Below are 26,057 nucleotides of genomic sequence, written 5' to 3'. Positions count from 1 at the left end.
CTAACGTTCCAAGTGGAACTATTGCCTTCTCAGCGTAAGTATCACTTGCGTCATTTTTATTATTAGTAGTACTTAGTTCAGATTTCTATGCCGGATAACACGCCTTGAATGTATTCTAGAGTGGCAAGTTCTAGAATACGCGTGACCACAGTGCAAGTCGGAAGAAATTTCTTCGATGAAAAATCCCCCAGCCAGAACGGGAATCGGACCCGAACCCCCGACATAATAATGTGGGACGCTAACCACTCGGCCACAGGAGCACGTTTTGCTTCAAGTATACAACCGTCGAAAATTGTGTTCAGCGTCTGGACTTCTGCAAGCGTGCCCGTGGTAGACATGCAAAAAAATCGAGTTCCATACATAATGACATTACATGAATAAAGAATTTCATTGATATCCAAAACCGTTTTTGTTTTATTAAAAAAAACTTTTGTAGCGCTCTTATTCAAAACCCCGATATATGGAACATCTTCATTCGGATAAGAGCCATTTAAGAGCCATCACCTGACATTACAAATGCAAATTAAGAAATACCGGTTATTTATGCAATTTCTCAGAATAATAAACCATAGTAATTTTTTGAAATGTGCTCATATATTTAATGCCTAATATTGATTTTTATATTTAATACAATTCAATGTCACCCATTGCCATGGGCTATATATGACTAGCTATATGACTGTCTCACATTTACATATAATAAATATATGCATATATCTCATAGTTCTCAACCCATTGCAAGATTAGATGATTTCTTTTGGGTGCTAATTCAAATAATGATTCAAGTTCATCAGGTGATCCTAGCGGGAAAAGAAAAGCAAACAACAAAGAGACTTTCCTTCACAGTTTTAACGTTTTATATACTCTAGAATAAAATAAAGCAAATAGCATCAGGTTTAACTATACGTATGTACATATAATATACATAGTTCATTCACGCGAAAAAACACTTCATCCTTGGCTTTGGACATTTTGGTGCGACGACAAAGGGCAGAAAGTATTCGTGAATGGAGAGCAGTAGCTTTTTGGAACCAAAACTTTCGGATATTATACAGTTCAATGAACTGCCCGTCATTCGCTTTAATGGTGGTAAATGTTCGAAGACAGCGCTGATGTTTCCGAAGATTGATTTTCCGGCTTTCTCGGCTGTTGAATTAGTTTTCAAGGGCTCTCACGATAATGAAAGCTGCTGATAGTATTCCTAGCAACGTCGGCCTAACCAGTGATTGACCGCTGCTGCAAATTTCCTCGGGTTCATCGAATGGGGATCTGGAAACAGCAAAAGCGATAAAACTTGCTGAATATGGAAAATGAAGCACTACATGGCATGGAAAGATTGAAAATGTAAGCCTACACCAAATGAGACATTACCTAATTGAATGTGGGAGGAAATATGTTGCGATTTTGGCAAGTATTTTCTAATTAATATCATAATTTGAAAATGTATCTATTTTATAGATGAATTTAAATTATTACATGAATATTAATACATTCCGGAATTCAGCGAATTCTGCGGTTTCATTCAACTACAGCTTCGTAGCATTACTAGATATTTGCAGTGTTTTACTAGAGATGAAACGGATAGCAGTTTGGCCGGATACCGGATATCCGGCATGCTGCGAGGCCGGATATCGGACTCTTTATTTGCGACAAGACAGACTATTTGGGAGTTCTCGAAACGGAAACAACCCGGCAAAAAAACCTTATTAGAATATATAAAATATCATGTGATGAATCTTCTTGGATTTTCGGAGCATTTATGAGTATTTCAGTAATCAAATCTTGTTTTAAATTATGTCTTTATGGTATTAATGAACTGTTTTGTTATGATTTATCTTGTATTAATGAAAAATTATTGATTTTTTTCTAAGTGGAATTTAGGTGTTTTAGTCGACAAAGTTTGGAAAATTCTGTATTTTTGTGAGTCTAATTTATCTTAGATCATTGTTCAGAGTATTTTGTGAGACGGTAGGTGGTATTGTTGCTTATAGATGCTCGAAAACTTAGTTTCGAAATTTCGAGTCTATTCGGGATAAGACCGACAGCTTCAGTTGGGGTAAAACCGACACCTGGTTTGTGCTTCACTGACGGGAAAAATGTGTCCTTTTTGTAGATGCCTCGTGTTCATATTTGGAAGACAATACGGCAGAGCTGGACTGATAAAATAGCCAAAACAAACGTTGAACAGGGCATGTCAACAAAAAAGCCTGGAAGAGTTTCAACACTCATTGGCACATCTCCCGTGGAGTCTCACTCAAGCTGAAATCAAAACCCTCATGTTTACTCCGAACCAGGAGCAGGAATTTGTCCATCACCTGCTTGATCTTGAGAACCGTCTGGCTTTTGAATTGGCCAGAAAACGTGAAACGTGAAACATCCTTCCATTACGTTTACATCCATTCCAAGTGCTGACTGAAATTTCTAGACCGGAATCCGAACCATTCGTTCCGAAAACTTAAGAGTGTATCAGCAGAGGAAGCTGTGGGGTGAACATCAGTGAACAGCTTTTTCTTGCAGTTGAAATATATGAAAAGCATTTTGAAATATATGAATAGCATTTTTATCATTAAAATTCTGCCATTATCCCCCCTCTCCCCTCTTAAAGTGTTCACATAAAATATAGTATAAAGATAGCCTCTCAATACTTTGAAATTTATTGTAACAAGTTTTCATTCGTTTCTCTGAAGGCGTCGATCCCACCCGCACTCTCATTTATTTCAGCTATTTTTGTTGTATTCTATCAAAATTCGAGGTCTACTCAAAAAATGATCAACAAATACTGTAGAATAGTTCATGAATAGTTGAAGAGCGGCATATGAAGAAATTCCCCTTCGTATTCGATTGGAAATGATTTTTGGCTCCTTCACGCAGTTTGTCCGTCAACATGACTCAACAGCCAGTCGGGAGTTTAGTCGCTATCTCTCTCTACGACTCGACTATTTCATTTCATTCTTCGCCGTCAAATGGACTTCATTGCATTTTGAAGTGACTTCCCTCAAAATGAATTCGTTTCTCTCTCTCTCATGTATCATGTATGCATGTATCGACGTTTGAGTTTACGGACGTTTCTTATTTACCTATCTCCACGAACACGCGTCATTTTGACACAGCACACATATACAGCTATTCCATGCCAAACCGATGTAGTGTTTCTCATAATTTTCGGAAAAGTGATAATTTTGTTTCTTATCGCAAAATATTAGACCCGTAGACCCATTTCGGTCCGAAAAATCAGTTTTTTCCAAGAATGATTTTTTTTTCAAACTCATAACTTTTGAACTACTGGACCACTTTAGGTGATCAACAGATTAAATTAAATTACCTAGTCTTTTTTTAAAAAATATAACACTTGCAAAAATTTGAATTTTGCTCTTCAATCATTGATTGTATTTGAATTTTATAGTTTACATAGTCTCGGGACCAAGGGCGCAATATTTTTCTCTCATTTTTTTCCTGAAAGTTTTTTCACATAACATCTCGGAAAATCAGAGATGTGTTATTTTTTTGTTTTAAAGTTATGATTTTCCAAAGCTAACATGTTTTCAGTCTTCGTTTAATATTCCAAAATCTATGCGACTAGAATCCAATGAGTGTGTATTTTTTCGAAGAAGACTAGCTCATTGACTTCAATTCAATATATAGATTATTTGAATCGGTAGTTTTTATGATTTTTTGAAAAAATGAGAAAAATTATTTTCCGGACCATAGCTTAACTTTGAAAAATCAAAATTCAAAACCGAAAAAGAACAAATTTTTGATTTTCGGATATGTTGTGTGAAAAATCCTGAAGAATCCTTTCAAGAAAAAATAAACAAAAATATATAGCGCCCTTGGTGCCGAGACCATGTGAACTACAAAATAAAATTAAATACAATCGATAATTACAGAAAATAATTTCTAATTTTTTGAAAGTTTAGTTTTTCAAAAAAGACCAACTAATTGGCTTTAACTTGGTATATCGATCAACTGAATTGGGCCAGTAGTTCAAAAGTTATGAATTTTTGGGAAAAAAAACTGATTTTTGAATGGTTACCCTAACGAAAAAAAATAAGGATCTAATATTTTGTAATAAGAAGAAAAACGACCATGAAAGTGTGAGAATCACTTTATCGGTTTGGCATGGAATGACTGTATAACAACATTTAGAAAGTGATTTCATTATATACTATAAGAAAAAACATGTAAAATTAAGGTTCATTTGAGATTACTAAATCGGATAACGGAGATAGCGGATCGAAGTGTCGGTACAGTCTTATATATTATTCATATATTGGGTTGGGGAAAAAAAAGTCGTATATTGTCAATATATGGCAACACTTAAACATATCTTGTGTTGCACTTATCGCATCGGGTCATACTATACGACTATTTAAAGACGACAATCTGTGCAACAAGTGTCGTTTTGACAGTGTTGTGATTGTCCTTTTCAGTCTCAAGTTATAGCGCGTCAAAGATGGAGTCCACCAAGCAAGGAATTCGCCACATTTTACGTTTTTACTACCCGCGAGGTAAAACTACAACGAAGGCGGCCGAAAAAAATCGTGTAGTTTATGGATACTGTAACGATTCGCACAGCACAGCGTTGGTTTGATCGATTTCGTTCTGGTGTAGTGGCTGTCAAAGATACACCCTGTACTGGTAGGCCAATCGTCGTGGAAACCGATAAAATTGTTGAAATCATCCAAGAAGACCGGCATGTGAGCACTCGCTCGATTGGCCAGGAACTGGGTATAGACCATAAAACCGTTTGGAACCATTTGCAGAAGATTGGATTCCAAAAAAAGCTGGATGTATGGGTGCCACACGAGTTGACGCAAAAAAATCTTTCAGACCGAATTGCCGAATTGCCTTCTAAATGGCAACAAGTTTGTGAACAAAATGGTGCATATTTGACTTAAATTGGATAATTTTAAGTATGTTAAATAAAGCGTCAAATTTCGATCAGAAATACGACATTTCTTCTTCCCCAACCCTATATTACTGGTGTTCGCATGTTTACACAAAATTTTGTCTACATTACGATCATGTCAAATTCACGCATATCCGTAGAGATAGGTATACCACATAAAGAATTTCGATATTTCAACACTTTTGAAGAAAATAGACTCCAATATATGTTTACCTCTCTCAATGGATAAAAGTCATCAAGAAATAAAACAAAAATGCAACCATTTTTTGTAATTTTCCTTATTAAATTCGAAATGCGCCAAAATGACGCGTCCCGTAAACTTAGTGTCAACGTGGTTTGACATATACTACAGGTGAGCTAGATTTGTTTGTATCACACACAAAAATTACTCACACATATAACATAGCGTGCAGTGTTGTATTCGAAGCCACCGACAAATTTGTGAATTTTGTTATCATAAACCCGTTTTTCTGTATGTTTTTTTCACAAAATTGAACTCGGAGACAAAGTGAACTAAAATTTTGTTCAGAATTTCTCCCAAACTGCACCCTATTTTGCACGCTATTTACTAATACTAACGCGAGAACCTTTCTACCTGATAACTGACTGAGTTTGTTGGTTTGAATTCAAGGTAGACAATAAACCGTCCATTAATGGTGAAACTACTTTTTTGCATCAAAAATCAAGCTTTCGTTTTACTTTATATGGACGTAAAAATAAGATTGTGTACGCGGGGGTAACAATATTAATGTCAGGGGGAGAAGGAGTGTGGATTGAAGTCAGTTGAATGAAGAGGCAGATTTGTATTCATTAGTCATGTCAATTAGAATAATCATTGACTAGAATAGTTCGTCAGTCATCCTCGCTCTTAACGCTCGTCAATTCATTTTCTAGTCACGTCAAATCATGTTGACGGCGAATATCGAAGTAGTTCTAGTTGAAGCGAAGCTACTTAGAGAAGAATCGATTTTCATTTTTCATCTTCAGAGATTTCGGGCCCTGTTAGTTGTTTCCCTTGTTGTTGCTTGGTTCACGGTTGAATTGAAACTGAATGAGGTGCGTTGGAAGGTAAACTTTTCAGTTTAGTCGACTCAAAACAAATGAGGTGCGTAGGTAGGTAAGTATTGCGTAATAGAGACTTTAAACTTTTGCAGTTCATACGTCGCTAGCCTTGAGAAAGGCCCTTGGCGAAAAATCTACTTTTCCATTACTCCCCCACTCTCGAGCCTTGAGAAAGGCAATCGATCCCTTGCCGAGGCTCGTCCAGCAAACGATGTTCACCAATCGTTGTCTCACCAAGAATGGCGGTGCGTCAGCTAGTCAGTTCTTGTTTTAAGGGACTTTAACCCAAAGGTCACTCGTCCCTTAATGGAGGTGCGTCATTAGGGCAGCAGCTTATATACCCTTACTCTTGTGCAAGTGCATCGAGATAAAATGGAAAGAAGCGAGGCTTACGAAGCTATAGTGCATTCTCTCTGATTTTGCACGGACTTTTCAAACGATCTTCGTAAAGCATTCATTTCCATGCAAAAAAAAAATGTGTTTGTTGCTGCACCTTATAACACGTTCATCACCCCGTCACCCATATATGGGTGAGACTTTCCTCGTTCAGATTGAATAGGATTGTTAAAATGAATTTGATAGAGTAGGTACCTAAGCGTATTTATAAAATATGTAGAATGTTTCATGAGGTGGTAGAGGATATTTTAATACATCTGATGACACCACGGTACACAGTGGGACGACTTTATACAAAAACAGGCCCAGCAAAAAACTTCTTCATAACTGTTAGCAGATTCATCGTCATTTTTTCCTGCTTCAACAATTGTTTTCCTCAATAGAAACATTACTTCATCTGGAAGTTTTTACAATTATTCTTCTCCTTTTCAAATTGAGTGTTTACTATTGGAAACGTGGTGAACTTGTTTCGGAACTCGCACAAAACCTACGGGAGATATTGTCATCATTGCTGTTGCCAGAACCTCCATGCTTTGGGTTGTCAATGATGAGACCTATTCTAGTTTTGAAGCTTTCCTAGATGTGAAAATTCCATAATCTATATTGGTATTATTGGTATTGCTGGGCTGAAATACCGTTTTGTTCTTACCTGATTTTTTTGGTGGCATGGCATATGTTTCGAAACCAGATTTTCGCCAGCGCTTGAATCCCAGCCGATATGAAATATTAATCATGCATTCAAAGCAACGTATCCAACGATGTTAAACTCCGATATTGTAACTTTACCAGCATTGCAATGTTGCGCAGAAGTTGTATTTACTAAGGAATTGACGCAGTTTCCATCAATCATTGTGATGAATAATGAGAATGAAACAATTCCTTTACTGGCTTTCATCATTATCTTCAAGGGCTTTGACTCTTCAATTTCGTTTTATTTTCTATAACTTTTTAATGATAAATTTTGTGATGTTTAGCCCAAATTTATATTTTATCATTTACAGAGTACTGTGACACGATTTTGACGTAGGACTACGTCTAACCGGAAGATATAGGGTGAAATGAAAATCTAGGCACTGAACAGGTAAGAAAAAATGCAAGATTTGGAACGCTTATAACTCGAGCATTTCTCAATAGATCGCAAAGGTTTTTGCATCAATTGATAGGAAATATATCTACGCATCTATCATAACGAATAACATTTCATTTTTCTTGAGATAAATAATTGAATAATTGTGAAATATCAAGCATTGTCAAAATACACTATGTGCCCATTTTTGATTGGTCCATTTTGTGCTCCTCAAATCGTACCGACCAAAACGGGCAACCAGAGCAGCAGCGAAATAGAATGAAGCACGATTGGAAAGGGAAAAGAAAAAATATGAACGAAACATTGGTCGCAGTCTCACACATGCGTTATTCTCGAGCCAGCCAGTCAGCTTAAAAATCCCCGCTCCGCTGCCGATCATTCTCATCGAAACCGTACACCACATCGTTTCGCATCACATCACATCAACAAACCAACACAAGCAGCCATGGTTGGATATGGCAAAGGAGGAAAAGTGAAGGGAAAGGCAAAATCTCGCTCGAACCGAGTTAGTCTGGAGTTCCCCGCAAGGAAAGCTAGGCCGAGCGCATTAGTACCAGTGCATCAGTCCACCTAGCCGGCGTTATATAGTTTCGGCCGCCGAAGTGATCGAGTTAGCTGGCAAAGCTGCTCGCGACGATAAGAAAACCCGCATTCAGAACAGACCACATTCGGTTCGGTGGACATCAAGACAACAACAGGCAGTTGCAGCGAGTGGCAAACGCAATCGCAAAACGACAGCAGGTAGCGGAAGAAAAAAGTTTGTTCTTTATACAATCTGCGTTGGTGGCAAAACCAGAACAAGGCGGCATCGAGGGCGTTCGAAATGATTTGTTTTAAACCACGAGTACTAAGTTTTCTAAATTGGAACCATTCCATAAAACACGGCGCTTATCAGGGCCATTAAACCTTTCAAAAAAGAGTTTACGAAATACAGTTCAATGCATTCTAAAATAATATCCAAAATTATAATAAAACACAAATTGATTTTTTCATAATTTGTTTGCCAGGATCTGATGAGTATGTGAATTTGGCAGTTGTTCTGAGCTTATTGATAGTTGGGGACTTTTCCGATTATTCAATTTTCACCAATTCTTAAATTGTTTCCAGATTGAAAGTACAGTAATTTACATTTAGCTCGACATTTAGCTAATTGGATGGACCTGTAATGCGACATATTTAGTTGGACATTTTTTGTATACATAGATTTCGGGGTCCAAATTATGACCCCACATTGAAAGTTGACACTGTACCACTGTTATCGCAAATGTTCAATTACACGTTAAAATTACCTCCAATCCGACATTGAGTGGTGGTAATGCGACGTGCCATTAAATGTAATTTTCTGTACAATATGTCACAAGCTGGACGGAAAGAAATTTTCCAACTGTGAAAGCTGTGGCGAGTGGCAAACGCAATAGCTAAACAGGAAGGTTTAACCGAACAAGATGGGGATATCGAGTAATAACAAAAACACAACACCAAAGGTTCTTTTCAGAACCATCAACATGTTCATAAAGAGTAAACAGTAAACTAATCCATTTTTCAGGTAGATAGGTAGGTATTCACGTAGGAGAGGAAAATAAAACAATATATTTAAAATATATATTTAACAAAAGCTGTCCCCTTTGTATAGTCCTACGTCACTCCGGTTATGTCCCCGACATTACCCACCCGTCTTTTTTTTTATCAATAAATTATTATGATTTTAATTCAATTGAATTCTAGATAAAATTTCAATATTAAAAAAAATATGGCTATCGCTTTTCGCACTACAACGAAAGCTTATGTTTTTACCTAAATTTTGCATGTAGTCACAACCGTGGCAAACTGCGGCAACAAAACTTCTAAGCTGGTTTTGTACAAAAAATCCCTTTTTTTATTAATTTTTATTTTGTCAGGTCTAATATGATCGAATTTTACAATATCTAATGAAAGAGATTTGTTCTGAATAGTATTTTAAAAAACTTTTCCCTTGGCGTCAAAGAAATCCAAGCTATCATTGAAGCTGCAGAGCGTTTCAAAGTAATATACCGTTCTGAATCATATTTCGGACAACATCATATTTCGGACACTTTGTTCTAATATCTTGAAATGCTTCATGCACTGCTGATATAACTATAAATTTAATATCACAATTTTTTCATTAGAGTGATCCCTTGGTTTCACTCTCACTTCGTTTGAGAATAACATTTGAATTATCACATAGTAGGAAAAAAATTCAACAACATCACTCACTATCGTTTGTGTTTGACGTTTGTTTTGCGTGAGCACGTAGAATTTACCCGTTCATAAATATTAAAATTTCTCCCGTGTTTCATCAGTTCTCATCATCGTTAACAGTTTACTGTGATTTCTTGGTAAGTGTTTCGCAGCTGACTATAGAATATAATCAAGTGTAATGTAATTTTCGTCCATAAAATTACAACATAAAGTGTCCGAAATTTGAATTCAATCTGTCTGAAATTTGATTTAGTGTCCGAAGTTTGACTCTTATTCGCTTCATTTGAAACGCATTTCATTCGATGATTTTATTATGTTTTCAATCAAATAGCTACCAAAGTAGAAAGCTCGAGAGCATATTGAACTAATTTATTAAAAATATCTACCAAATAATACCTGTACATAAAGTTTAGATCTGTTTCCTGCATCATATGCCTTAAGCGTCCGAAATATGATTCGGAACGGTACTTTCTTTCGAAATATGCCGAGCATTTAAAAGTCATTAGAAGTTTGATGATATTGTCCTCAAATGTGGGATTTGAGCACTTGAATATTATAACAAGAAAAAAAATGTTGCGGTGTTGTTATGTGTAGAGTAAGTTTAATGATCGAGACAAAAGCTTTTCTACAGATGGCCACAACACAAATTTCAACAAACGGCGGCAAGACTTTCAACTTGGAATTAGAACTTGTTGCTTGATAGAAGCTCATAATACAGAAATCCTTACACAAATAGAGCGAAATATTCTTCAAAGAATATCGGATTTGAGAGTTCATTGCGCGTACCCCAAGAAAATGTCAATCAACATTGTTGTAAACGAGCCATTTGTTTTTTTCTCTATATAGTGACTTTCAACACATTTCGACTGGGTCGTTACTTTCACATCCATTTTTGGAAGAATTTTGGGAGTGAGAATTGAACTCGAGCCATCTTTTATCACCCGTCACGATTTGCTTCACGTCGGAATAGTAACAGCATTCAATTATTTTTCCGAGTCTTGGTACAACTAATCAGAAGGCAGATTTAGATCTCACAGAAACATTTCGCGTTTTAATAATTCCACAATCATCATTATAAGATTTGTATGACATAATTGCCCTTGTATTTATCGTGTAGAGCATTCTCTCATACTATTAATCTATAAACCAGTCTTCACCATGCCACCAACAAAAAATAAATGAGCACCAGGAACAAGTAAGTTATTCTCCCTGAACCACCTAATACACTTTAACGATGGAATGACTTGAACGGAAACCAGTTTCACATGTAGTGTGAGGAAGCAATTAAAAATAAGCGTTGGAGTTTTGTGGCAACGATTTAATGATAAAATTCAACAGCACAAAAAAGACAAAATGACGTATTACAATCGAATTTGTTAATAATAACTAAACACAAATGAAGCAAAGAACACGAAATAATAATAGTAATAGTGATCTTTAAATATTTACAGGACTCCGATCACTCCACAAGCAACGCGACCGCCTGCATTTCCAGTCTTCAGTGAATCCGGATGGTTGGTTTTTCCCAAGTCGTCAACACCCGAATGAACGACGATTGCCCGTCCGAGTACACTACGAGCGCCAAACAGTGAAACAACGGTATCCGAGAATGACGTCTTGGCAATTCCAGCTTCATTTGCGACAATATTTCCCAAGTCCCCAACATGGCGAACCTGATCTTCGGGAGCTCCGTGAGACACCTGAAATAACAGACATTGCCTTGGTGTTGATTCGAACGATTGCGTAACAACTTTTTAATGCTCACCTTATCTGGATTGTAGTGACCTCCTGTGCTGGCGCAACCGTCGCTCAAATCGCCCTTCTCGTGGATGTGGAATCCATGTTTGCCCGGGGTAAGTCCAATGACGCTCACTTCTATGAACACGGGCTCGGTACAGGATGGTTGGGAGAGTGTTATGTTACCCAACACGCCAGAAGTACCTTGCAGGAATGCTATCGCCTTTTTTGATTGCTCCTAAATGGGGTAATTTTAAAGAAATCATTCCATGAAATATCGAAATGTCTGACTGAGATGATTCAATATGATGCCAAACCACACCGAGAAAATACTCTAATCATCGCTGCTTTTCAAGATTCAAAAACTAAGACTCCGCCCTTTACGAAATATATTCGCAGTTATCAATGCAACACGTAAGGCTTGTCATTTTCGAAACCAAAAAAATGCAATTGATTTTTTATTCGTTCCTTTCACTTCAAACAGAGTCATATTCGACAGATATTTTAGTTCAACTGGGTTAAGTTAAATCGGAATGTTCTGCGACATCGATCGAAATATCTCGTTCTTTTCTACTGTTTCCACCTTTCAATTTTAAAACAGGTACAATTGGCTCTATTCGTTTTCATCGCCAAATTGCTCCATTTCGCATGAGAAAGGATGCTCTCTGCTGTTTGTTTCGGAAGAAAAGTCTAAGAAAAAATCAGGTGTTATTCCAAAATGACTCGTCAAGGTGATTGACCGCTATGGCTGACGGAATGCATGTGGAAATTCATCACATACAATAAACTCACCCTGTCATGTTTCAAATCGAAAGACAAAACAGTCACGCTTACCACTACACCATCGTAGCTCAAATCCAAGTGTACTTATATTCAGTAGTACTTTGTTTTAACTGTCATATGCAATGTATTACAAACTGTTAACGCTTAAACAGAAAACCATTCTATCGCATCAAAAATGAGTTATATTATTCCAACTAAATACTATTTATGGAAAGTTTTATTGAAAAGGAAAGTGCAGCGAAAAATTACCGTGAGCAATTACCATCAAACAATGATTTCGATGATTAACGGACTAGGATTGGACGAAGAATATATAGAACCACAAAAAACGTAGGAATTATTCAGATAGATTATAATCACAAACAATCAGAATTGGCACCAATTTTAAACATAGATCGATCAACAGTTGCAACACGTTCGCAAGCAATGAGAATATGATGAATTCGAGTTTCGCATGAATTAAAATACAAATACAGTGGAACCACGATTATCTGCGAGCGCGGTGCGGAATATGCGCGACAGCGAGTTCCATAGTAAATCATAGGCCTTCCCGGAATGTGTCAGTGAGTGGTAATTTCATGTATTTTTGTTTTGGTCGTGGCTTTCACATTATCTGATCACTGGTGTACACGACCTTGTAGATGGATAGTCTAATGATTTCTGTATTGATAAAACATAGTTTCCATGCTGAATTTTGACGTAGGACTACGTCTAACCGGAAGATATAGGGGGTGAAATGGAAATCTAGGCACTGAACAAGTAGGAAAAAAATGCAAGATTTGGAACGCTTATAACTCGAGCATTTCTCAATAGATCGTAAAGGTTTTTGCATCAATTGATAGGAAATATATCTACGCATCTATCATAACGAATAACATCTCATTTTTCTTGAGATAAATAATTGAATAATTGTGAAATATCAAGCATTGTCCAAATGCACTATGTGCCCATTTTTGATTGGTCCATTTTGTGCTCCTCAAATCGTACCGACCAAAACGGGCAACTAGAGCAGCAGCGAAATAGAATGAAGCACGATTGAAAAGGAAAAAGAAAAAAAATGAACGAAACATTGATCGCAGTCTCACACATGCGTAATTCTCGAGCCAGCCAGTCAGCTTAAAAATTCCCGCTCCGCTGCCGTAACGATCATTCTCATCTAAACCGTACACCACATCGGTTCGCATCACAACACATCAACAAACCAACCCAAGCAGCCATATCTGGACATGGTAAAGGAGGAAAAGTGAAGGGAAAGGCAAAATCCCGCTCGAACCGTGTTGATCTGGAGTTCCCCGCAAGGGTAGCTAGGCCGAGCGCGTTAGTACCAGTGCACCAGTCCACCTAGCCGACGTTATATAGTTTCGGCCGCCGAAGTGATCGAGTTAGCTGGCAAAGCTGCTAGCGACGATAAGAAAACCCGCATTCGGAACAGAACACATTCGGTTCGGTGGACATCAAGACAACAGGCAGTTGCAGCGAGTGGCGAGTGGCAAACGCAATCGCAAAACGGCATCAGGTAGCAGAAGAAAAAAGTTTGTTCTTTATACAAACTGCTTTGGTGGCAAAACCAGAACAAGGCGGCATCGAGGGCGTTCGAAATGGTTTTTTTTCAAAACCACGAGTACTATGTTTTCTAAATTGGAACCATTCCATAAAACAAGGCGCTTTTCAGGGCCATTAAAACTTCCAAAAAAGAGTTTAGGGAATACAGTTCAATGCTTTCTAAAACATTATCCAAAATAATAATAAAACACAAATTGATTTTTTCATAATTTGTTTGCCTGGATATGATGAATGTGAATTTGGCAGTTGTTCTGAACTTATTGATTTTCACCAATTCTTAAATTGCTTCTAGATTGAAAGTACAGTAATTTACACTTATCTCGACATTTAGCTAATTGGACGGACCTGTAATGCGACATATTTAGTTGGACATTTTTTGTATACATAGATTTCGGGGTCCAAATTATGACCCCACATTGAAAGTCGACACTGTACCACTGTCATCGCAAATGTTCAATTACAGGTTAAAATTACCTCCAATCCGATACTGAGTGGTGGTAATGCGACGTGCCATTGAATGTAATTTACTGTAAAATATGTCACAAGCTGGATGGGAAGAAATTTTCCAACTGTGAAAGCTGTGGCGAGTGGCAAATGCAATCGCTAAACAGAAAGGTTTAGCCGAACAAGATGGGGATATCGAGTGATAACAAAACAATAAACTCTTTAGATTGAAGATAATTTTGTGATCCTGAAAAGGACCCTTTTTAGCCTGCATGTGAAGCCAACGAGCGAACAAATCGTAATGAATGTATTTTTTTGCCATCGCTCCCTTTTAACGCTCATTCGTTCGTCTCGTTGGACTCGCCCCTCTGGCTGAGTCTGCCGATTTTTCTCTATCCTGTGAGTGTGTTCAGGCGGACCCCAAAAAATATCTTATTTTCTTTCAAACCGTAAACCCGTGTGGTGGTACGGCATCGGCATCGTGGACGTAACAAAGGAGGACAAGTTAAGGGAAAGGCAAAGTCTCACTCGAACCGTGCAGGTCTCCAGTTCCCTGTTGGTCGCATTCACTGATTACTCCGCAAGGGTAACTAGGCCGAATGGATTGGTGCCGGAGCACCAGTATACCTAAGAGTGGGTTTAGACTAGTGATATATTCATGTGAAGAAATATGATGATATTTATAGAAATCGCATCAACCGTTTACACTAGCGTGAACTTCTATAATGAATATATTCATATTTTCGGTGAATTTATTCACCTGAAGTAGAACTGCATCCAACTTTAGTGATTTCTCACCAGTGAGAAATTCACAAGCGTTTACATATGCTGAATTTATTCAAGTTATATATACCTCGAATAAGTGTATCATATTTACTCTCACCCGTTTACACCTATTTTCGCGTGAATAAATCCATCTATAGCTATATATCTCCCTAATGTAAACCCGCCATAACAGCGATTATAGAGTTTCGGCCGTCGGAGTGCTCGAGTTGGCTTGCATAGCTGCTCACGACAATCAGAAAACCCGCATCAAGAACAGAGCAGCTTCGGTTCGGCGCTCATCAAGGCAACAATTAGTTTCAGTGAGTGGCAAAGTGTTTCTCCGGCACGTAGCATTAAATGTAATTTACTGAACAACATGTCACAAGCTGGTTGGGAAGAAATTTTCCAACTGTGAAAGCTGTGGCGAGTGGCAAACGCAATAGCTAAACAGGAAGGTTTAACCGAACAAGATGGGAATATCGAGTGATAACAAAAACACAACACCAAAGGTTCTTTTCAGAACCATCAACATATTCATATAGAGTAAACAGTAAACTAAACCATTTTTCAGGTAGGAGAAGAAAATAAAACAATATATTCAAAATATATATTTAAAAAAAGATGTCCACTTTGTATAGTCCTACGTCACTCCGGTTATGTCCCCGACATTACCCACCCGTCTTTTTTTTCGTGTTTCGCACTCATTTTTAGTCCTTTATTGCGTTATCCGTGATTTTCGTTATTCGCAACGAGCTAGCCAGACTATTCCGCGGATAACCGGGATTCTACTGTACATCGAACAGCCAGCTGCAACAGTATGTGTTTAGATCGAATAACCAAAATAAAAAAAAATGTAAAAAGGCTTGAGAGAAGCCATGTGAAGTCGGTTCATTGCAAATAAAGTGAAACATGTGTTATTTACGTGCTGACGTTAGGAGATTATTCACAAGCTGCTCAAACCGCATGATTCTATCACCGACGATATTTATCTATGACTACTAATGCGTAGTCAAATTGCTATAGAGAAAAAAGACCAGAATACGTGATGAGGCATAGTATAGTGTATACTGAAAAAGTCGTAGAAATATGTTTGAAATGACAAGGCTGGGATGTTCTACCCATAGAGCGCCATTAGAGTAACACTTATTCTGATCAACTCAGTCAAATATTATGAAGGAACGATTTTTTTATTATGAAATCCATAAATTTGAGGAAAAGATGAAAGTTGTAGCCAGTGCACAATGGTCCAGGAGATGCATTTAAGTGGAAATTAGCATTTGGAGCTCGACAGTTATTCTCTAGAGAAAAACTGTCTTCGAAAAAGTTGTAAGTCACGCTCATTTTTTTTTATCCAAAAATATATATTTTTATTAAGGCTCATATGGCGCCAGCCTAACGGATCCGGGAGTTCGATATTTTGACAGTGTTTGCCTTACAACTATGTTAGTAATATGTAATCGATTACTCGCGGTTGGCTCGAGGTTAGTATTACAAGTGGTTTTGTAATTGTGATGTTGCTGTCTCCAATGCTCTGTACGTGTGCCCGACACGGGATACTTCCTATTGGGATGCAGCTGACCATTAATCAGCAACGCCCCCCCTAGTATGTACCCCATATCTAGCGTGGTACGTCTTCTTGACTCGAGGAATCCAGGATAGAATGGTCACGAGCCGGCACAAACATCAGCTCGTGTAGAGTTTTCATGAGCGGTACAACCTTTGGCTCTTGTTGAATGATCAGTGGACTGCACAACCTTTGGCCTGTGTATCTGTAAAGAGTGTGTGTATGTATTGTCGCGACTAAGTAAAAGTTTATAGATCGGATAGGAGGGATATGAAACAGGGACACAACGAAGGAAGCATCATTAAACGTTGACATCGGCGTTTCTGAGGAACAGGTATAGATGAAGCAGAAGATCAGGATCACGGCTACCTAAGATATCCCGGACGGGGATATCCGATTGTCTGCCTTGTGCACTCAGTGCTCTAGAGAGCTGAGAGCGAGCAGCATGGAACCGGATACACGACCAGACAATATGTTCAATGTCGTGGTAGCCATCGCCCCAATCACAAAGATTCATTGCTGCGAGCCCAATGCGATAGAGATGCGCGTTTAGGTTGTAGTGATTGGACATAAGCCGAGATATCACGCGAATGAAATCACGGCCTACATTCAATCCCTTAAACCAAGCACTCGTCGAAACCTTAGGGATAATCGTGTGTAACCAGCGACCGAACTCATCTTCACTCCACATGCGCTGCCAACTAACGAGTGTGTCCTGACGAGGAATGTGAAAAAAATCGTTATAAGCAATTTGCCTTTCAAAAAGTGAGCCTTCTGAAGCGCCCACCTTAGCTAGCGAGTCCGCTTTCTCATTCCCCGGAATCGAGCAATGAGAGGGAACCCATGCTAAGGTAATCTTGAATAATTTTTCGACCAAAACACTTAATAGATGTCTTATTCTTGTTAGGAAATAAGATGAGCGTTTATCAACTTTCATTGAGCGGATTGCCTCTTTTGAGCTGAGACTGTCTGAAAAAATTAAAATAATGGTCGATGGGCAGTGTTTCAATGATCCATAGAGCATAGTATATCGCACCCATTTCTGGACATACACGGAACAAGGATCTTTGAGTTTGAAAGAGGCACTGGAATTTTCATTGAAGATGCCGAAGCCAGTGGACCCGTTTATGTATGAACCGTCAGTAAAGAACATTTTATCAGATCCAACTTTCCCATATTTTTCCGAAAATATCGACGGAATAACATTGGAGCGTAGGTGATCTGGTATTCTAGGATTTTTTGTCGCATGGACAGATCAAAAATGACAGAGGAATTGCAAAAGTATGGGAAGCAAACTTGGTTGGAGATGCCTGGCGAAGGGTGCACGTCGTGGGTAAGGTACTCATGGTATAAAGACATAAAACTTGACTGAGGAGTCAGTTGGAGTAGATTTTCGAAGTTATCAATCACCAATGGATTCATGATCTTGCAACGGATGAGAAATCTGTAGGATAATTCTGTGAACCGAAGAGTAAGCGGGGGTACTCCTGCCAAAACTTCGAGACTCATCGTGTCTCATATGTGTCGAATGCAAACACCCCATGGCTATACGCAAGCAACGATATTGTATTCTCTCCAGCTTGAGAATATGAATCCTGGCAGCTGATCGGAAGCAAAAACTGTCATATTCTAACACTGATAATATCGTTGTTTTGTACAACTGAATGAGGTCTCCTGGATGGGCGCCCCACCATGTTCCGGTTATTGTTTGGAGAAAATTGATTCTTTGCTGGCATTTCTGTTTCAAATACGCAATGTGTATTCCCCAGGTACTTTTAGAATCAAAATATACTCCAAGGTATTTGAAAAACATCGAGTGCCTGACCATTTCGGTTTTCTCCATAGAGAATTCGATACCCAGCTTGAGAGCCCACGTGAACAGATTGTTCAGGGTATCTTGCAAGGATTTTTGCAGAATGGCGGGATTAGTACCCGTGATGGAAATAACTCCATCGTCTGCAAGTAGTCTAAGCGTACAGTTTCTAATTAGACAATCATCCATATCATTGACGTAAAAACTATACAAGAGGGGGCTTAGGCAGGAGCCTTGTGGTAGGCCCATAAAACTGTATCGAGAAGATTTCAAGCTGCCATGATTGAAAAACATGTGCTTTTCTGACAGTAAGATGTACAGGAAATTATTCAGAATTGGCATAAGTTCATGATTATGAAGTTTCTCTGAGAGAATTTCCATGGAAACTGAATCAAATGCCCCTTTGATATCGAGGAAAACGGAAGCCATTTGTTCTTTGCGAGCAAATGCGATTTGTATTTCAGAAGATAGCAGCGCGAGACAATCATTTGTCCCTCTACCTCGGCGGAAGCCAAACTGCGTATTTGACAGCAAATTGTTCGTTTCAACCCACTTGTCTAAACGAAGTAGAATCATTTTCTCTAACTATTTACGAATACAGGATAACATTGCAATCGGTCTATACGAATTGTGATCGCAAGCCGGCTTGTTGGGTTTTCGTATGGCTATCACTCTCACTTGTCTCCAGTCATGCGGGACTATATTCAGCTCCAAAAACTTGTTGAACAAGTTCAGCAAACGCTGTTTCGCCAAGTCGAGAAGATTCTTCAACAAGTTGAATTTAATCTTGTCCGACCCCGGAGCTGAATTGTTACATGAGAGGAGGGCAATTGAGAATTCAACCATCGAAAAATTCTCATAATCGCATTGGAGCGGAATGTCGCGTACGACGCTTTGTGCAGGAACGGAATCGAGACAAACCTTTCTTGCAAATTTGAAAATCCAACGGTAAGAGTATTCCTCACATTCATTTGTATGGTTCCAGCCACGCATTCTCTTAGCCGTATTCCAAAGAGTGCTCATAGCTGTCTCCCTTGACAAACCATTGACGAACTTCCACCAATATCCTCGCTTTTTTGCTTTAATCAAACCTTTTAGTTTGGCTTCTAGAGCTTGGTACTTTCGAAACCATTCCACTAATCCAGTTTTCCTGAATTATTTGAAAGCGGATGATTTTTCAAGGTAGACCTTTGAACACTCCTTGTCCCACCAAAGTGATGGAGGACGACGTCGGAAAGTGGTAGCAGGAACACGTTTCTTTTGAGCATGAAGTGCGCTTTCGTGAATCAAACTCGATATAAAGTTATACTCTTCGAGTGGAGGAAGTTCATGCATTGAAACAAGTGCTTCAAATATTATTTCTGCAAATTTTCTCCAGTCAATATTTTTCGTGAGGTCATAAGCAATATCGACTGACTCACGAGATCCTGATTCATTGGCGATCGATGAAATTATTGGCAGGTGATCACTACCGTGAGGATCTTGGATTACCTTCCATGTGCAATCCAGGGATAATGAAGAAGAGCAGAGAGATATGTCTAGCATGCTTGCCCGTGCAGGAGGGTTGGCTATCCTAGTTGCTTCCCCAGTATTTAAAACTGTCATGTTGAACTTGTCGCATGGCACGGCTGTCATCGTAGTGTGTACCCCATGCTGTTCCATAGGAGTTGAGGTCACCTAAGATTATCCGCGGCTCCGGCAATGCCTCGATGATATCAAAAAACTGATGGCGGCCGACCACGGTTCTTGGAGGAATATATATCGAGGCGATGCAAAAGTCTTTGCCATTGATTTGTGTCTGGCAAGCGACAACTTCAATGCCTGTCATCGATGGGAGAGTGACTCTGTAGAAGGAGTGACATTCTTTTATCCCCAATAGTACGCCACCAAACGAGTCATTTCGATCGAGGCGAATAATGTTGAAATCGTGGAAACTCAGCTCGTCGGTTAAAGAAAGCCATGTAATCACGCTCATTTTCATGATATCAAAAATAGGGGGACCATAATTGTCGATGAAAAAAAAATCTAAGTTTCTTATCTTTATAGATAGAATTAAACATAGTTCGACAATATTGTAGTCCCAGTTATTTAAAACATCGTTGTAGAACAAAGTTTTTTTTCTATCTCTTTAAATAACCGACCTTTCTGGGGCAAAATGCTAATTTCCACATAAATGCATCTCCTGGACCATTGTGCAGTGGTGTGGCGTGACCGGGTGACACCCGGGGTGAGTTACTAGGGTGTCACCCCTCTATAATACTTAATTTTCGTTTTCGAAAGAAAATTCAAATAGTTACAAAATAAGAAAATAAATAAAATATGGGTTATTTGTGGATGTCGAAATGTAACTCAAATAAATCTTATCAAATAAATATATTTGGGATCTGAGACCGACACCGATGTTGTATAAATACTTCTCGTTAAGTGAGCTTTCGCTCTTTTGTTGCGGGCTCAGTGGAATGCGCAGCAATAAGCCTCTCCACAAGATGCCACAGAAACGTACACGGTTAGAAACAGCTTCACTGTACGATTTGGAACCGATTCCTAGTGATGAACTGTAACAGATTCATTGCAATCTCATTAATGACATCATTAGAATTGATTACAGCGGCCTTCAAATGTCTACGAAGTCTTGGTATCACTAGCAAAAGCTGTCTTTCCGAAACTTCATAGTTGCCAATTTGTCAAATCGACTTTTTCATTTCGCTGTCAGGTACTCATAACATGTTTCGAACTTGAATTGCTTCCAAATTGTCAGCTTCTTTTTGGACGATTTTGACTGTTCTTGTAAGTCCCGATGAAAATGACTAATTTACTCCAACATTCCCTCTTCCATCTTTGGACCAGGCCCGGAAAGTCCTTCACCTGGTTTACTCATCTTAAGAGAAATTCTCCTTTCAGTAGCAAATTTTTAATCGGTGGGTTTTAATGAAACCTTCCTAATGACCATTTCGTCTAGACTGTTTCTATCAACAGCGAGAAAAATTATTACAGTGCGATCTGATCACAACGTTACTCAGAGTTGGTCCTTCAGTTTGCAAATAATTTGTGCTAGATCTAACTAGATCTAGTGTAGTGCAATTCATCAGAAGAACGGACAACACATCCAATCTGAAACTTCTGGTAGGAGAAGGCCACACATCGCAGATCCTTAGCAAAATCATGTTGTCCTCATTAGCCCAAAGAGTTGTCTACAAACCCTATGAATAGGGATTTTTCGTTTTGCTTTCTCAACAATGCTGAACACCCTCATTCGATCCTGGCATGGTTGGAGTGATCGATAGCCTGCGAACGGGATTTCATGAAAACTAAACCCTGACCTTCCAGTTGTTGAGTTGTTGTTGTCGTTATCAAAATCTGCAGCTTTTCCCACCTAAAACCACCCACCCCACCCAAAAAATAGGAGTGGGTTATATCAGTGATATATCCGCAAAATTAACGGAAAGCTACTACTTGTTTCGTTAGATAATACCATAAGTAATAACCGGTTACATTCATTCAAAATCATCATTTTTTTACAACATAATATACTTGTCATGATCCCCTTCCGTCCCCTTCGCCACTACACTACGTCACTGGTTGTAGCATACACCGAATAAATAATCCTAAGTCTAAGTTTAAGTCTTTTCACGGACAAAGGCGTAGATCACGAAAATCGAAAAAAAAAAAGTTATCAAAAGAATTATTGTTTCTACTTGAATGGCGTTAACGTTCCCTGTGGAACTTCTGCCGTCTCAACGTATGTATTTATTGACGTCATTTATAAATACTTAGTTGAGATTTCTTAAACCAAATAACACGCCTTGAATGTATTCAGAGGGGCAAGCTCTTTAACAAAAAATACCCCGGCCAGAACGGGAATCGAACACCAACACCCGGCATGATAATGTAAGACTCTAACCACTCGGTGTTTCTAACAATTGCCGAAACGTGGTGAATATGCCAAAAAGCCAGATACATAAAACGCTGCCATTAAAATAGTTTTTGGAAATTATAACACTCTTAGTATAGAATCCTAAGTAGGCATTAGATAAATTCATTTGTTTACATTAAGGATAGCCAAACCTTCGGTCGTTGCTAGCGATTAATGTTTGAACAATTAATCGCTCTCAATGACCAAAGGTTTGCAATTCACCAACGTTGACTGTATTAAAGTATCATTAGAAAATGATTACTAAATACTAAACTAGTAAATACTAAATACTATAAAGAACTAAACGATAAAACCGAGGTTTAAATAAGAGGGTATTCTAGATAAGAAATCGAGAAATCGAAAAGTTGATTTTTCAGGAATACTACATAGGCTGAAAAGTCCTGGGATTTTCAATGAAAACAATCGTTTATGGGCAAAGCTGTATTTATTCCTCAACATAGTTTCCTTCGAGGGCAATATACTTGGTATAGCGAGTTTCCAACATTTCGATTCCCTTTCTGTAGTACGAAATGTCTAAGTCTCCAAAATGCTTGTCAGTCACTCTGCAGACTGCCTATTGGATTCAGGAGTGTGGTAATGGATTCACGTTTCATCCATTGTCACAAAACGTAGAAAGAAGTTCACTCGATTACGCTTCAACAACGCCAAACCGGCTGTTGAATCATCAAGGCGCCGCTGCTTTTGGTTGACGGTCAGCAAACGCGGCACTCATCTTGCGGATAGATTTTTAATGTCCAAAATATCGTGCAGAATGTATCCCACTCGTTCTTTTGAAATGCTTACGGCCTCAGCTAACTCGCGTAACTTCACTTTATGATCGTTCAAAACGAGTCGATGCACTTGTTTTACGATATCTGGATTCGTAGCCTCTTTTGGCCTTCCAGAGCGAGGCGCATCTGCGGTGCTTGTACGGCCCACTTTAAATTCACTAAACCACCGATAAACTGTTGTTCTCAAAGGAGCAGAAGTAGAATAACATTTCGTCAACCACTGCATTGATTGTTAAGCAGTTTTCCCATCAAAAAACAATGTTTGATCAAAATACGATATTCCTCTTTTTACATTTTCTTAACGAATGCTCAGGTAGTGACACATACACAATTGTAGTTTGTAAACAAATAAACGAAATGTCATAAAACTTCACACATAAGCTAGTGACAGATGAACCTCTCGAAATGAATCTTGTTCATTTTCAGTGGCGCCATCTTTTAAAAAATCCCGGGACTTTTCAACCGATGTAGTTATACAGCTCTCTATCGCATGAACAAAAAAAAACATTATTTTTTGATTTTACTATTTAAAAAAATTGAAATCGCCATCACAATCGTGCCAAAAAATTATTTTGTTCATAAATTTTAGTTAAAAGTGGTAGTTTTGTTCCTTATCGCAAAATATAAGACATTTATTTTTCATGTTTTCATTAGGATGCTCATTTCCATTTCAGAATGGTCCAAAAAATAAACTTTTCCGCATTTTTTCCAAAAATTATTTTTTTCTAAAATTCATAACCTTTGTACTACTAGACCGATTCAGATGATCAAAAAAATTTGATTTTTCGCAATTATTGGTTGAATTGGTTGTGGATACTCTTTTTTGCTCTATTCAACTGGTGTCATACATTTTATTTCACTCCAATTAACCATTGGTTGGGGCTTGGCGAATCATGAAACGGATATTCGAGTGAACTCACATCATTCACCAAAGCGAGGCATCGAAGAATCCCCAGAGCAATTAGCACCTTCATCATTTATTTTGAACACAGCGAGACTATGAGACAACATAACTAAACACGTTTCGTTTTTTATTGTTTACATGGCTTTGGACTAGAGGGCGCTATATTTTTTATATTTTTTCTTGAAAGCTGAGGATTTTTACGCAACTTATCCAAGAATCAGAGATATCATTTTTTTCGTTTTTAACTTTAGTGTTTTCAAAGTTACCCGATGGCCCTAAAAATCATTTCTCCAAAAATTACTTTCTCCAAAAATTACTTTTGGCTAATTGGCTTTAATTTGATATGTCGTTCATCTAAATGTGTCTAGTAGTGCAAAAGTCATGGTTTTTTTTTTCAAAAAGTCATTTTTGAACAAAAGAGGAAAAAGTTAATTTTTCGGCCACCCAAAAAAAAAATTAAAAAAAAACGGGTTTAATATTTTGCGATAAGGAACAAAACTACAAGTTTTCGCGGAAATCTGAGAACCACTGTATCAGTTTGGCATGGAATGGCTGTATTTATACCTCAAAGCAGCAGGAAACACGTAGAATTTTAAATCTAAAATTTTCCTTTCAATTTGCAATTTCACTATCTTATTGTAACTTTTCACTTTAAAATTTATTATCTAACAATATTTGCCAAACCAAAAAAGAACATAGACTGAACCGGACGGCAGAACCTCAACTTAATCGCTTACAGCGTTTCGAATGTTATTCTGGATGAGTAGTTTAATAATCCAATTAATCCAAATTAATGCAATCTAATTTAGTGTTCATTGCACAATTTCAAATGAATAATATTCCATTGTCTAGTGCACAGCTTTAAAGTGCTGGAATACTCTGTTGTAAAAAAAAAACTTATTCCGCGCATGGTACTGTTTTTCTCCAATCAATTATTCGTCACTAGATGCGAATCATTCGCACCTGCTGGCTGCTATCAATCGCGTCATTTTTTTTTCTTCTCAGGGCGCTAAATATCAGCAAGCGTGCATCGCTAAGCGCACAGCACCCATTATCAGACCATAAAATGTAGAACTAACATCGGAAACAGCACCTCAGTAGTGCACTTCAGAGCTTCACAACGTTTTGTTTACAGAGCGTCAATTGGATTAAATTGCCCTGACAATGCTCTCATTTTTATTATAACGCGTCCGTTCCACACGAGACACTCTTTTTTGCTCTATTCAACTGGTGTCATACATTTTATTTTACTCCAATTGACCTCGGTCGGGGCTTGGCGAATCATTAAACGGATATTCGAGTGAACTCACAGCATTCGCCAAAGCGAGGCATCCAAGAATCCCTAGAGCAATTAGCACCTTCATCATTTATTTTGAACACAGCGAGTCTATGAGACAATATAACTAAACACTTAACACACTAATTGAGTAGAAATATTAAAGTACACAACTGAACACCACAAAGTCTGAATCACGAATGAATTGAATTGGCGAACTGCGAACGAATATCCTCTCAATTTAAACTGGCCAATGATCCCTCATCTCTTGATATATCTCCAGCTTGTAGACCTGTGTACTGACGTAGAGATCATAAACTGAGAGATACTTGTGAGAACTTAAAACCACATTTCTGGAAGCGGAGATCGTTTATCATTCTGGCGTCTAAAGCAAGCTGAGCTGAATACAACAACAATATGTACACTGAATCAGAAACCAGTTATCTAATACCGTCTCGGGACGATGCGTACCTGTGTGGGGCTTCCAGAGTGCACTATTTCAATTCAGTTTGCTTGATATGCAAGGTCGCAACGTAAATGCTGTCGATAGAACAACAGCTCGCAGCGATTCTTGCTTTGTTTCTGTTGCCAATACTGAATATTGAAGCAATTCTAGGAAACCATATATCGTTTTATATCGTATACGAATCTTTTTTCTAAGTTACGTTAGGGTCATCATGAAAAAAACTGTTTTCTTGCTCTAACTTTTATAATTCAAATTCTACATGCAAACTGTCTTCGAAAGACTTTTAGAGCTTAGTAATACAAACATTTTGCGATGCATAAATTTTCATTATCTCAACTTCACTAAAAGTAATTGATATTTCTTC

The 26,057-nt window shown here is 38.2% G+C and overlaps 1 protein-coding gene across 2 annotated transcripts; it reads right to left on the bottom strand.

Moving 5' to 3' along the window:
* Nucleotides 1–583: 583 nt before the first annotated feature.
* LOC129770774 (uncharacterized) lies at nt 584–25,536 on the bottom strand. 2 transcript variants are annotated; one of them, XM_055773833.1, is made up of 4 exons: nt 23,968–24,036; nt 11,440–11,649; nt 11,124–11,374; nt 584–1,269 (listed from the first exon to the last, which is right to left on the bottom strand). In XM_055773833.1, exons 1-4 carry the CDS (start codon nt 24,022–24,024, stop codon nt 1,155–1,157), a joined length of 633 nt encoding a protein of 210 aa, XP_055629808.1. In that variant the 5' UTR covers nt 24,025–24,036; the 3' UTR covers nt 584–1,154. The 2 variants fall into 2 exon arrangements, with proteins under 2 accessions (XP_055629808.1, XP_055629807.1); XM_055773832.1 differs by lacking the exon at nt 23,968–24,036 and adding an exon at nt 25,262–25,536 and having other exon boundaries at nt 589–1,269.
* Nucleotides 25,537–26,057: the final 521 nt, after the last annotated feature.

The sequence above is a fragment of the Toxorhynchites rutilus genome, chromosome 2, assembly GCF_029784135.1.
Source record: "Toxorhynchites rutilus septentrionalis strain SRP chromosome 2, ASM2978413v1, whole genome shotgun sequence".
Classification (NCBI taxonomy): domain Eukaryota; kingdom Metazoa; phylum Arthropoda; class Insecta; order Diptera; family Culicidae; genus Toxorhynchites; species Toxorhynchites rutilus.
This window is presented reverse-complemented; position numbering and strand designations above follow the sequence as displayed.